Source organism: Megalobrama amblycephala, linkage group LG4, assembly GCF_018812025.1.
Source record: "Megalobrama amblycephala isolate DHTTF-2021 linkage group LG4, ASM1881202v1, whole genome shotgun sequence".
In the NCBI taxonomy this organism is placed as follows: Eukaryota; Metazoa; Chordata; class Actinopteri; order Cypriniformes; family Xenocyprididae; genus Megalobrama; species Megalobrama amblycephala.
The window spans coordinates 28,721,947-28,737,245 of NC_063047.1; the positions used below are offsets into that span (position 1 = coordinate 28,721,947).

Sequence of the window (15,299 nt, forward strand, 5' to 3'; positions counted from 1 at the left end):
ATCTTGAATGACATGGGGGTGAGTAAATTATCAGGAAAAATTTATTTGAAATTGAACTAATCCTTTAAACTACGCCAGAGCACGTACACACCTCACTGTATAAATTTAATATAGATTAATCTTAGTTAAAGCTGCGTTTTGTTGTTTGATTTACATGACAGACAACAGCAGGTATTTATAGGTTGCTGTCACTTTAAAAGTAAGACTCCATGCATGCTCACATCTGAAAGACACACATCGGAATTCTCACCTCGTTCAGTTAATCGACCGAATGTGTTTACGAGAATACTTGCCGAGAGGGGTATTTTGACTGACATAATGCGTGTAAGTGTCCATCCAAGTGCATTGAGGACGCGAAAGAGAAATCAATTTGGAGTTCGAGCGATCTGAAACGAGCCCCCCTCCCTCTCCCTCTCCCTCTCTCTGTGTGTGCGCGCGAGCCTTGTATGTGAGTCTATACGCACCAATAACAGCGTGGCGTGCGATAGCGAATTAAATCCTATTTTGCCTCTTCTAGCGCTGGAATGGTTTTATATCTATTTAATGTGTAAACTAGCAATACAAAACATGTGCAAATGATAACCTTTTACTCTATTGCGGTGAAATTTGCAATTGATCCGCGAATCACATGCGTGCCGAACCGTAGGCCTACAGGTCACGGATCAACAACGATCCGTTTACTACTATAGGCATATAGAATGGTGAATCAAACTAATTCATAAGAGAAAAAGATGAATGCTGTCTGAATGCTGTTTTACTTTTTCAGTTATGTTCTATTTATTATAAATGTTTCTTAATATTAAATAACTGCTAAGTGCAACATGTTGAAGGATGATTTGTGCTTTTTTTCTTGCTTTTGATTTGTAGGCTAGTTTTTATAGCAGCTGTTTTAATTCTTTTCTTTCTTTTGTGATCTTGTTTGTTTGTGTTTCCTTTATACATCAATTAAAAAAAATCCTGAGATATGAAATTAATCCATCAGTAGACTATTTCATGATTACTACCAGTAATTAACCTTTATGAATTAAAACATAAAACCCACAATAAAGTGCAAATTTGATTACTTTTGGAATACTACATACACGGAGAGACTGACCTGAGAATATGACTCAGTACTTTTCACTTTTTTTGTTTGGTTCTTGGAAACAGTAGTTATATATTAGCCTAAATAACTCCAAGGGTTGAGAACCACTGTGATAACAGACATAGAGCCGTCAACACTCAAACTATTCACTGTTGAAAAACTGACCACAGACAAATGACTGTCTCAAAAGGACAATAAAACAAATTCAATAGCCAGCCATAAGATGGGTAGCAAATGAATTCAAACCCTCTTTTAACTGGATACCACATAGGCTATACTTAAAAAAGCTATCAATCTATTCTAACTGTGAAACAGCCCTGGTTCTACTGCAGTGCTAGGGTGCTAAGCAACCTCAAATGAAGCTGTAATAATAGCAAACAGATTTGGGAGACGGTCCACTTCATATTTGTGTTTGCGCCCACAGGAGAGCATCAAAGGTTTCCATTTACAACATGTTTTTACAGTGTTTGGTAATGTAGCCAATTACGGACATATCTGTTAGGTTTATTTAACAAAAATATATATGTAATTGTGGCTAATTTCAGAAGCACCCTCAGCGATTTGATTCTGGAACTGTGGCCTGCAATGAAAAATATAAATTAGACTAGTCTATATTTGAAAAAGTTAAATATTCAAAAATACTTATTTTAATCAGGTCAAAATATATTGGCCTCATTCTTGACTCTTATTGATTCTTGACATTTATTCTGTCTAAAAGTAAATAATAATAAGTGAAATAGCTTTTAAAGTTCATAATGTAAATAAAGGTTTTCCTTTTGATGCCTTTATTTAAATCTTTATTTAAGTTTAAAAAAAAATCCGAGTTGAAATTTGAATCACTAATATCAAATATATAGGAAGAGGCCCATTATTATGACTTTTTAGATGTAGCTCATTTGCGTCCATCCTTGCCATTTTATTTATACAAGTGAATAGCTTTTGTTTCATCATAAATTTCTAGTAGCTTTCGATTTCCTTTTCTGGGCGTGAACTGAAGAGCAGGAAGTCAGATCAAAGCGAGCGTGGACTGAATGAATGAGAGGAGAACAGAAACTCTGAAAAGAAGTCGCCTGTAGACACTGTCCTACAACATCAGATTCTCGTTTAACTTGGATAAGGTAAGATTACCTGGTATCCTTGTATAGGAGACCAATATTTGGAATATAACCTTGGAATTTATCTGACTTCTTAAATTAGGATCCTAGTTTCTTGTCTTCTACGTTAAAACTGTTTGACTGTTGTGATAGTAAATTTAGCAATCGCGTGCATTATCTTATACTGTGGCCTGACTCCGCACTTGTTTTGACGATTTGTTTAAGATGATTTGCGGAAAACTTTCGCGATATTTTCTAAATATCGATTAAAAAACTATTGTGAAATGACGGCGTTTCCATTAACCACTAGCTGGGTTTCAATCCAAACGTGAAGCGAATCTTTTTTTTTTTTTTTTAAAGTTCGCAAAAAAAAAGCTAAAAAAGAAAAGAAAAGGAAGAAACGAATGGGTACGTTTCCATATGGTATGTTTGATATGCTATACGTTTCCACGACATTCCAGTATAAATGTGCACGACTCTTGTCTTTCTACGGCAAGCACCAAAGGGAAAATGCATTGCACAGTGCACACACACGACACACATATACAATTCCAATACATACAGAATTAATGCGTCATAATCAGGGCTTGACATTAACTTTTTTGCTCACCAGCCACTGTGGCTAGTAGTTTTTCCCAAAGTTACACTCAAAAAAATAACTCTTTGAATGAACATAAAAAAATCATGGAAAGGATTTCCACATGATTAAGTTGCTTTATTTCAGCATTATGCAATTCTGTTATTCAAATTTAATGTAGGCCTACTTACATTGGGTCAACTTAATTTATTAAGGTTGATTCAACTTATTTACTATGGTTGGGCACAGCTTAATTTAATAGTGTCAGCCCAACTAATTTGCAATGTTTTGGAAAATAAATAAAAAGCAATAAATAAATAATAAATTGTTTTCATATACATTGATTTTTACAATGTTTCTTGTTTAATTTTGTGATTTATATAACTTTTGTGATATTCTGTGTTAAAAATCTAGATGTGATACTGGATTCATCCTAAATTTCCTTAACCAAAAACATTGTAAAGCCTAAATTGATCATAAGTCCATTGGTGGCAATGGTTTTACAATCAACATGCTTTTGGGAAATGCAACCCAGAGCACTACCACAGTGATTACTTTCTTATTAAAGTAATTTGAAAGTTTGTTAGCAGGTCCTCAACCCAAGCACAAGTGCAACAATTCACCACAATGGTAACCCTAAAACTATTAATTAACAGAAACTTTTAAATACCAACATAATAGAACAGTAAACATTAAAAAGTGATGGGAAGTGAAAATCCTGTTTGATTGAGTCCTGGTTGGGTTTACTTGATTGAAACATGTTATTTCAATATTAAATCAAAGAGTAATCGTTTCAAGTCAATTTAACATGAATCAATCACATTTAAACCAGAAACCTGATACAATGGTGTTGAATAAAAATAAATTGTTTAAATAAACTGAACAGCATCAAAAAAATCTTTTTTTTGAGTAGCCACTCAGCATTTTCACTGGCCACAATTTTGCTGTTGGGATATTACATTTTAACATTGGCATGCTAAAATTACTTGATTTTAAGTCATTTTACTTGATTTAGCTAGATTTAAAACCCTTTCAAACATTTAAATGCAGATTGAACACCTGGTACAGGTGGGCAATATACACTCTAAAAAATGCTGGGATAAAAACAACCCAAGTTGGGTTGAAAATGGACAAACCCAGCGGTTGGGTTAAATGTTTGCCCAACCTGCTGGGTAGTTTTATTTAAACCAACTATTGTTTAAAAATTGCTATATGGCTAGCTTAAAATGAACCCAAAATAGTTGGGAAATTAAAAACCAGATGCAATTAGAGGCAACAATAATAGACAAAAGGTGAATGTTTATTAATAAGCTTTAATATTTTATTAATATAAATTTAATAGTTTAATAGTTTATTAATATAAATTTATTAATAAGCAATTTAATAAATGTTTATTGTTTAATAATTATTAATTGAACATTAATAAATGTTCATTTCCAACATACTTTGGGTTCATTTTAATTAAGCAATACAGTAATTTTTAAACAATAGTTGAGTTAAATAAAACTACCCAGCAGGTTGGGCAAACATTTAACCCTACCGCTGGGTTAAAACAACCCAATTGCTGGGTTTGTCCATTTTCAACCCAGCTTGGGTTGTTTTTAACCCAGCATTTTTTAGAGTGTATGACCATAATAGGCCTGAGAAATTTTGTAAGTTATTTTTGTTGGACTATATAATAAGAACAAAGAAGAAAATTACAAATACAATAGTAAATTAAACTTTTTCAGATACAGTAGGTTTATTTAACATGTATACATTTATTTAACATCTTTATTTTACAGCACATGCACTTTCAATGTAGGCTACTTATAGTGTACCAAGAAAGTACTGAATAATATAAGGTAACATGGGTTAGGATTAGGTTTAGAGGTAGTTTCAGGACTAGTATTTATTACCCTGTTATTGTAATTACTACAATAAGTATATAGTATGTACGTGAAACAGGACTATAAAATAAAGTGCTACCAACATATTTTGTTGTTTGATTAACATTAATGACAGACAGGTATTTAATTGGGCTTAAGCCATAACCGACTGTATCCACGCGAGATACTCCACACAATGAACATTTTGACATCTGTGTGTACGTGTATTTGACTATTCAGGCACAAGGAGAACTAAGCCTTGTTCACACTGTATGCGTCTGCGGCACCTTATGGCTGCAACGCAGCTACTGGAGCTGATACGCGGCCACTCTAGTCAATGCTCGTGTTTACACCAGCCGTGCCGCGCTGCGTTTTAGAAGCTTCCCGGAAGCAGTTCGCCGCGCCGCTTCGCTAAATATAGGCTCCTCGGCTATTTTTGACAGATGCCGCGTCCAAGACGAGCACCTCAAATACAAAATAAAGTCAAAATAATCACCCTCTGTAAACTCCTGCTCACTTCATGAAGTGGAACACACTTCAAAATGGCAGCAGGGATTCCACCGAGGGGAAGTGCTTGGGAAAGTTTGCGAGTGCGTGTCTAAAAGTGGAGTGGAACGCAGCCTGATACCTTGTCCAAATACCCACACTTGTGGGTCCAGGTCCAGTCTAGTCAACTCAGGTATAGAGGTCTTTTATTACCAAGCAGGTATTGTGCGTATGTGTATGTGTGTAAGGGAACAGAAATAGAATTTTAGTTTCCCAATAAAGAGTGCCAAATCAGGTTAAATGCAACTACAAAATAAGGTTACATTGAATTCACAGGGAATAAAGTAATAAAGTAAACGATACATGAGGCTATTTACTCAGTCTACAAGCTCATCAAATGCACTTTTAAATAACTTAAGCACATGCCATACACAGGAGAACAGCCACATGCAACAACAAAAGGGAAAGCTATAGGCACAGGTGCAGCTAATAGAGTGCCTAGGGATGACGCGTTTTTGTAGGCCAACCCGGATGTTAGCGGCGCACGGGTTCCCTCGATCGAATGCCTATGCATTTTTCCCATAGACTTTTGGAAAATCGCAGAAAATAAGCTGTGTTTAACAAAGGGCTATGACACTTACACGTTTTGTCTATCAAGATAATCTTTACAAGTTAACACAACATTTATAGATTTTGAAGCCTAAATAAAGTGGTCAGATATAAAAGGCTAACAGTAGGCTATAAACGGACTACAGCACATCATGGTCGCGGATCAACGTCACCACCACCAAACTTCTTCAAACTTTATTTATTTACAACTTTATTTATAAACATGCTCGCTGATTATGATCTGTGCTGTTATGAATACTTATCCACTTTTTCATGAGAAATGCTGTCCAAATGTCCCGTTTTTAATGATGACATCTAAAGTCCCCGCCAGGAAGTAGTCCCTTTTAGCAATTTGTTAGCAACCGCCGTTTTTAAGACACAGTAAAAGTTTAAAAAAATCACAAGTGGGTTATAACTGGTGTGTTTTATGTCATAGATCAAAAATATTGAAAAATAGTGAAAATATTTAGAGGCTTTGTTAACCACAGACCTTATTTCAGGCGATTTAGCAAAAACCCATTCAAAAAACCCATAGACTTGACGGCGTTGGAACCGGAAGTCCTAAAATGCTAACTAGCTTCCGGATTTTGCCTACAAAAAATGCGTCATCCCTGAGGCACTCTATAGAGCCTGTGAGAGAGTCCTGATTGGCTTGAGATTGGGTGGGTGGAGCTTGGGGCTAACAGGGAAATGAATAGCCTAGGAGTGGAACTTGCTTTGAGGGTGCAGCTTTAGGGACACAAAACTTCCCAACATTAAGGGCACTGCACTTGGGCATTTTTAAGACATGGGACAGTCTTGTGCAATTACTTCCTGTCACATGCACAAGCTTTCTAGTGGCCAAGATCGCAACTGTGGGTATTTGGATAGGGCAATAGTGTGCAATGGATCCACATTTCAAAAATCTACCAGAAATAATAGACCATCCGGGGTATTCTGGCATATACTCTTTTCAACATACTATGCTTTGGGACACCTTTTTAGTCTCACATATTATTTAGGATGGATAATTATTTAGACAGGGATAGTGTTCTTAAACTTTCTTTGTCCATTTTGCAGGAAAGAATGGATCATTTGTGTCTGAAAGAGGAAGAAAAGCCCTCAAAAATTGATGCGCTGCAGCTGGTATGTTTGATATGCCATATGTCTATTTTTGTTTATACACACACATATATATATTTTATATTATAATATTAATCATATATCTTAATTTACTATCTGTGTACTGTTGTTGTCTCTGTGTAGTGGAAGCTTCTTCTGTCACCAAAACAAATTGTTTGTGTTTAAACATAATTGGCTGGCAATAAAGCTTTTTCTTATTATTATTCTTCTTCTTTATATCCCACTTTATTAATCCGTTCTGAATTAAAGGGGTCATGAAATGGTAAATCAAAATGTTGTATTTATTTACACTTATAGGTAGGGTGACCATATGCACCATTCTCCCAGGACGCGTCCTGTCCAGGATTTCTAAGTTGCATAAAATGTCCCAGTTTTGCTTTTGTTTTCATATTTGCGGAAGGTAACGACTGAAAAATAATTTGACCAATAGCATGCATTATACATAATCAACCGATCGTGGCTTGCAAGAAGGCTGGATCTACAGAGAACGGTCAAAGCATTGCAAATACGACAACATTTTAATGTATTGCATGAAGAATGTCAATAAGAACAGTGGCTTGCACAGACATTCGTGTAGAAATCGCGTTCCTAAATAGCGTTCCGGGGGCACATCGATATGACCACTTTCACAATTAAAGAGGCAAGGGCTCAAGCCATTTTAGGCAATTTAGAAATCCTGGACAGGACGCGTCCTGGGAGAATGGCGCATATGGTCACCCTACTTATAGGGCCAGATTTACTAACAGCTTGCGCCAGTTTAAAGTGCCATTAAAAAAATACTGTCAGGATTTACTAAAGACATGCAGTGAAAAATTAGCACTGAAAAGGCATGTGCATTTGTAGGAGTTTCCCTTTAAGACGCAAAATGTATTGGAGAGTTTTTCAATTAATCATGCAAGGTGATTTACAAAGGTTTGTGATAGTCAATTTACTGGTATTTGTGTTGTTATTTACTGCTTAACAAAATCATGTCTTAACCCATTTTGCACATGATATGCTGCGCTTTCTGTAGGAAGAGGAACCTCAGAGAACAGAGAGTGTGTGGTAGAAGGGAGAGAATTTTCTCCACTCGTGTTCATTTATCCAAACATATAGAGGTTTCTCTACAATAGAAACAGTTTTATACCTCAAGCTAACTCCCCAGTTTAAATCAAGTTTTGGTTTCCACCATTCTGTAATAGCAGGATGTTAAACGCCCAATTCGTGATCTAACCATTTTCCTCCACATGCCCTTTAACATGTGTATATGAATAAAGAAGGTGTGCTTTCAACAAATCATGTCTATCCAACAGTCAAATGTGATTGAATGAGGATTTGTCTCATTTCACAATGGACTTAATTCTTACCATGCTGCTGGTTTATCTTGCATCGAAAGCTACAGTAATGCCATTTTGTCCTCGGAGGGAATCGTTGTGTTTGCATTGGTTAAATTTAATCTGACTCTGGCCATCTTGAGCAACAAAACACACACGACACATGCTGTAAAGGAGGGTGTTGATGATACTGTGCTGTGAACTTCGCCAATCACGACAGTCGACATTGTGTTTCTGAACAACACAAGGAGCTAAACTCCAGAAACATGATATAAAGATCAGAACATGCATTTCATGACCCTTGTAAAATAATTTGATCAAATGTGTGTGGAACTTCTCTACTTCTCTACATTTGACCAAAATAAACCTTATTGACAACTACATAAATCTCCAGCTTTGCATATAGTTCTTCTCACCAAGTAGTTCTTAGTTTGTGTCTGATGGTTTTGTATATATAAATCACTGTTTGACAAGGGTTAGAGGTAGATACTAAAATTATTTGTGCATAATTTTTCTGAATTTAACAGAATGCAGAAGGAAAAACCCACACTTTCCAGTTCCGTATCAAAAGTGGAGAGATAAATAAAGTTGTATGTGATACATCCAAAACTGTATTTGGAGCAATTCATGATGATGATGAATTTAAAAGTTGTAATAAGGAGGGGAAAGAAATAATAATCCGAAGATCCAAAGGACAAAACCATGAAGCAGCTGTGAAGACAGATTTCCCCTGCTGTCTCATTGAAGAGGATGAGACCTTACAAATAAACTTCTACAAAGTTGAAAAATGTGCATCTACAAACCAGGAAACAACTACAGAGACTGACCCTAAAAGCCTAGTCACCTTTTACATCAGGACGAGAGGGATGACAAGGAAAAAAATAATGAAGAGCAGTGTTTTTTTGGAGAACAACATTGACTATGTTTGTGTATTTGCACACAAAGGAGACACTTTTAAAAAGGCTCTTCAGCATGATGGAAGATTTATTGATGACATTTTTGACAAAGCTTGTAAACTCGTTGATGATGAAAAAAAGAACAATCAATTAAATTTGAAAGTAGATTTTAGTGATGGCAAGAAATACGAGTTAAAGTTAAATGTTAAACGTAAAAAGCCACAAGTGCCTGCAAGTAGTGACAAAACTGAACAAAAAGCAATTCAAGAGAAAAAGACAAAGGTCACAGATCCTTCAACTGAAGGACATGCAACTCAGAATACTTCTGGAAATTCTTCTGGTGATTCTGGAAATTCATTCTTCACTGACATTAAGAATATTCTAGAGACTGTACTGAAAGATGTATTGAATCAGCTAAAACAACAAGACAACCCCCAGGTTCAAGAGTTCTTGCAAAAAGATTATGATAAAGGTGTTGTTGAGTGTTTCACTGAGGTGAACAAAGTAAGGCAGATCATAGAGCTGTCTGACTCTGTGTGTGTGATCAGAGTTGATGATTCTCCCAAAGGAACCGGCTTCTTACTCTTTGACAGATTCATCCTCACTAACGCTCATGTTGTTAAGAAGTTTGTTTATTCCCCACAAGAGGCTCCTCACACACTTAAGCTTTCAGGGACTCTGACAGCTAAGTTTGAAGTTTTTGGATCTGAGGCAAACATTCTGCCAGTAAAGAGTGACCTTATTGCTTACGGTTTTGAAGATGATGACAGGCGTAGGTGGCATGATTTTGCTCTTCTAGAACTGAACACAGTTAAACCTGATAACTGTACTGAATTGCTCAGTTGCTATAAGCATGCCAACTCTCCTAAGCGTGGTGGGATCTACATTGTGGGACACCCAGGTTGTGGGGTTAAGAAGATGGACCCCTGCTTCATCATTGGGATTGAGAATCAACTACAGAGTATAAACAAACACATATCTGAGAATGTTTCCTGTCCATATGTATCATGGGGATGTTGGCCGTATCTACATCAGAACCGGATTACATACAAATCTTGTTTCTTTCATGGATCTTCTGGCTCCCCGGTGTTTGATGAAGACTGCTGTCTGATTGGCATGCACTCTGGTGGCTTTGATTATGAAGAAGGTGAAACACCTAGAAGTGTTATAGAGTTTTCATATTCCATGCAGCCCATCCTGGAAAGTATCATCACACAGGTCAACAAAAGAAGTGACATCTTAGAATTACTCTCTAAATTTGAATTTATAAAAGCAATTTTTAAACTTGGGAAAATTGAGGATGTATACGGAGCAAACGTGCCCAATAAGGAAGAACAGCAGAGTGAAGATGAGAAAATGGAAATAAATTAATGGGACACCTAAGCCTTATGTCCTGATTGAAGATCCCACCAATCCATCAGTTAAAATATCTGACAGAAATTTGTCAATTCCATAGATTTTTTTTCTTCTTTTTTCCATTTATTCTAGATTGAAGATTTTTGTTTTTAGTAATTTTTTTAATGTTTCTTGATGTGATTCTGCGATTTCTGTGTGATCAGCGTTTTAAAGATTTACTGGAAATAAAGCAGCAAAAGAACATCTGCAAAAAAGGTTCTCAGAGCTGAATATGATAAAAGTGTTCCCAGTCCTCATGTCTATATGGCCATTTCTTTGGAAGGAAGTTACTGCAAAGCCTTCATTTATGAGAGACCTAAAATCAGATTTTTCAGTGTCATGGGTTTTACTTTTCATGTCATTTTTTTTAGATGATTGCATGTTCATCAGCAGAGGTGTCTCTTATTTTAAAGTCATGTAACCCACAAGCAGGTGATTGCAGGTTTGATATGTTAAGAGAGAGGAATACTGAACATTATTCATTAATTTGAGACCAAAAATATGGTTATAGGCCATTATTTTCTTTATAGACTATTATTTTCTTTAATTGCTCATATATGCTTGTGTATTCATATTTCATTCATACTCATTTAACTAATCATTCACTGATATATTCCTTATATGCATGTTGGCTTGTAATTTTTGTTTTTATTGTTTTGTTTTTATGCACTTTGGTTCACCTTGAGTGTTTTAAAGGGCTATATACACTATCGTTCAAAATTTTGGGGTCAGTAAGATTTTTTAAAAGAAGTATCTTCTGCTCACCAAGCCTGCATTTATTTGATTAAAAATACAAACAAAAACAGTAATATTGTGAAATATTATTCCAATTTAAAACAGTAAAGTGTAATTTATTCCTGTGATCAAAGCTGAATTTTCAGCATCATTACTCCGGTCTTCAGTCACATGATCCTTCAGAAATCATTCTAATATGATGATTTGATGGTCAAGAAACATTCATTATTATTATCAATGCTGAAAACAGTTGTGTACAAATTTTTTTCAAAGTTCTTCGATGAATAGAAAGTTCAAAAGAACAGCATTTATTTAAAAAAAGAATATTTTCTAACATTATAATTGTCTTTACTGTAACTTTTGATCAGTTTAACTCATCCTTGATGAATAAAAGTATTGATTAATTTTATTTCTATCCCCCAAAAATAAAATTAAAAATCTTACTGACCCCAAACTTTTGAATGGTAGTGTAAATAAATGTTGATGTTATTCTTTTAACTTTACATTTATGTTTTATACTGGTTTTACTTTGACTTCATCTTAATGTTTTACTTTGTTGTAAGAGATCATGTTTAAGCTTCACTGTAATCATCTTTGACTCACACAAATACAGTACGCCAACACAGTCGAATGACAGAACCATTCTAATGAGAGAAAACAATACAAATTACAATCATATATGTATCTCTACTACAATAAATACATTTAGAATGAGATCTTTGAGTTTATTGAAGGGCAATTCCATCATATCTTTGTGTTTTCATGCTGAGTCATGCTGAGAAATAAATTGCAGCAGATAAAATCAAAGCTTTGATTACACTTACATTTATTATTTTATTAGTGTACCTTATGTTATTCATTTGTTGGTGTGTTGTTTTTAGTGTTTATCAATGATGAGAAGCTTTGAGGATCTTCAGTTTGTTGGGTCTGGAAAATTTTGTGAATGTCCTGTAGAGAAGAAATGTAATCGGAATTATTAATAAAAACTTTTAGTGTCTAATTGTACAACAAAAACCTTCATTGCTCATACTAATTACAATAAAGACTCAATGAAAAGGCTTGATGAGTGTTGATATATTTCTTATAGAAACCGTATGTTTGGCTGGAAGATTAAAAGCCACAAAATTCCTTTTGATTTTTCCTTTGAGATTTTGTCTTTTTTCGACAGAAGTTGTGATAGTCTTCACTATTGTGATGTAAATGTGAGTAAAATGGCTTCTCAAACAAGAAAAAAAATGTAGGGCAGTACTTGATTTTGTCCATATAGGGAATTGATTGAATGGTTGTGGTTTGCTAAAGATCACAAGGTACATGGAAAAAAAATATGTGTGTGGATAAATCATTTATAATAAATACTCCAATATTCCATAAAAAATAAGAATTGGAAATTAATGTTTATGTTTTAATGTAAGCATATTGATCTATTTAGTGACTGGAATGTTAATATCATTCAATCACTAAAATAACATTATTTATATATTAATTTGAACATTGTTTGGCATGAAGCTCTCACATCCTTCCATTAGATCCTGCAGAAAGTGTGGAGAAAACAATCTTCTCCTCACTCTTAAAACCCAACTCCATAAACACCTTCAGCAGCTCCTGAACACACGACAACACATTAAATGTAGTTCCAAACATACACTCAAAAAAAAAAAAAAAAAAGAATGGTTGAATTTACTTAGAAAAATAAGTGTCAAGTGGGTTTCTAATGCAACTATATTGAGTAATTTGTACAAATAACAATTTAGTTGTATGAACAAAATAAATTCAAGTACAGCTGACAAAATTTCTTTGAGTACATATACAAATTAAATACAAATTATTTGAATTTGTCACTGTTACATATTTATATTTACCTAATAATCTTATGATAAATTTATAAAAGTTTATTCCGTAAGGTGAACACATTTATTGACTTAATCAGCAATTTCCTCAGAGATTGACTGTTTTGTTATTACTGAGGATTTTAACATCCACATAGAAAATGCAGAATGCAATATGGCAAAAGAAATCCTAACAGTTTTGAATACTTTTGATCTGACTTAGCATGTACATGGACCCACACACAATCGTGGACACACTCTAGATTTAATTATTAGTAAGGGTCTAAACATTTCATCCATTGTCATTAAGGATGTAGCGCTATCTGATCATTTCTGGTTTTTTTTTTTATATATTGATCTCTCCGACTTTTGAAGTTAGATCTATCTCGGTCAAAAAGCGATGTTTAAATGAGAATATAGTGCACTGTTTATGAAGGCTATATCTTTAACACCAAGCATATCTCCAGGCTCTGTTGATTTTCTCCTTGATTCTTTTAACTCAAAAGTACAGAATGTTATTGATAACATTGCTCCTGTGAAAGTCAGGAAGAAAAGTGGCAGACAAAAAGCACCATGGAGAAACTCAACAGCAGTGCAAAATATGAAAAGACAATGCAGAAAAGCTGAGCGCATGTGGCGAAAGACAAAACTTAAAATCCTCTATAACATCTATAAAGATATCCTTCATGCTTTCAATGTCATGCTTTCAAGGCAAAGCTAGACAGACCTTCTTCTCAAATATTATAAATGGAAACTTAAACAACACCCGCACTCATAGGCGCCGATTTATGTTTCTGCCGGTGGGTGCCCAGTGCCCCACATCAACCCCATATATCATATTACAGATAAATCCGCGTTCAGTTTTCGCGTTTCCTAATGGTGTAGTGGTAGGATTTTGGTTAATACAGTCAGTGGTCCAGCCGTGCTCTAATTATCAGTAGTTCGAATCTGCCCTCATATCCTTTTTTTTCCTCATAAAGTTCAAAGAAGTTAATTAATGTTTGTATATTAAGAGCAGGAAAATGTTTGTGTGCATTTTTTTAGTGATTTCCCTGGAAAGAAGAGTCAAGCAATAGATTGACGCGTATGTCAGAAGACTAACTTGCACGAGCCACAATGCATGATTTCAAAAACATGATTTCAGCACTAGTTCGCTTCTTATTTAACTCAAATCAACGTCAACTTGATGATTTTGCAATATATCCGTGCAGCAATATGACAATTTCGACCCAAAAGCACAATCTTTTCACAATTGTTGTCGCGAGTCATGCTCTCGCTGATATCTCATGCAAGGAGAGTTTGAGCGTGCTGATGTATCTGATCGAGAGCAGAGCCATTTGTGCTCGCGCATCACTTGGATGCGCTCTCGACGTTTGCCATTAAAATATTGCCATATAAACGTCCTTAAATAAACTATAAAAAAGGGCGAAGATAGTGTCTGAAAGCTCCAATTGATTTTCTATTGGTTAAAATCAATGGAGAATCTCTCGTATTTTTCCGTGGGTGCTCGACCATTTCCGTGGGTGCTCCAGCCCCCGAGCACGCCTATGTGGATCGGCGCCTATGCCCGCACTCTTTTTGCTACTGTAGAGAGACTAACAAACCCCCCAAGTCAGATTCCCAGTGAATGCTCTCAGACAGCAAATGCTGTGAGTTTGCTTCCTTCTTCTCTGAGAAAATTAATAATATCAGAAAGGCGATCAGCACATCCTTGACCTGCACTGGGGTAAAACAGATCAAATCACAACCTCAGAAAGTAGCTATTATGTCTGTTTTCAAAGCAATTGATGGTAAAATTTTGGAAGAAACAGTACAGCACCTTAAAACATCAACCTGCGCCCTTGACACACTTCCCACATCTTTTTTCAAAAGCGTGTTTAATTGTTTAGAAGCAGATCTCCTAGAAGTGGTAAACGCCTCACTTCTCTCTGGGACTTTTCCAAAATCCCTGAAAACTGCAGTTGTTAAGCCCCTCCTGAAAAAGAGCAATCTGGATAACACCATATTGAGCAACTACAGACCAATCTCAAATCTTCCTTTCATAGGCAAGATCATTGAAAAAGTTGTTTTCAATCAGCTGAACAAGTTCTTAAGCTTGAATGGATACTTTGACAACTTTCAATCTGGTTTCCGACCGCATCACAGCACAGAGACAGCACTCATAAAGATAATAAATGATATTCGCCTAAACACAGATACAGGTAAATTATCAGTGCTGGTTCTACTCGACCTCAGTGCTGCGTTTGACACTGTCGATCACAACATTCTTCTTGACAGGCTGGAAAACTGGGTTG

General features: G+C 35.4%; 1 protein-coding gene across 1 annotated transcript; it reads left to right on the forward strand.

Moving 5' to 3' along the window:
• Positions 1 to 2,072: 2,072 nt before the first annotated feature.
• On the forward strand, positions 2,073 to 11,236 carry LOC125266116 (serine protease FAM111A). Its single transcript, XM_048186576.1, has 3 exons — positions 2,073 to 2,202; positions 6,778 to 6,843; positions 8,681 to 11,236. The coding sequence occupies exons 2-3, from the start codon at positions 6,784 to 6,786 to the stop codon at positions 10,418 to 10,420; spliced, it is 1,800 nt and encodes a 599-aa protein (XP_048042533.1). The 5' UTR covers positions 2,073 to 2,202; positions 6,778 to 6,783; the 3' UTR covers positions 10,421 to 11,236.
• Positions 11,237 to 15,299: the final 4,063 nt, after the last annotated feature.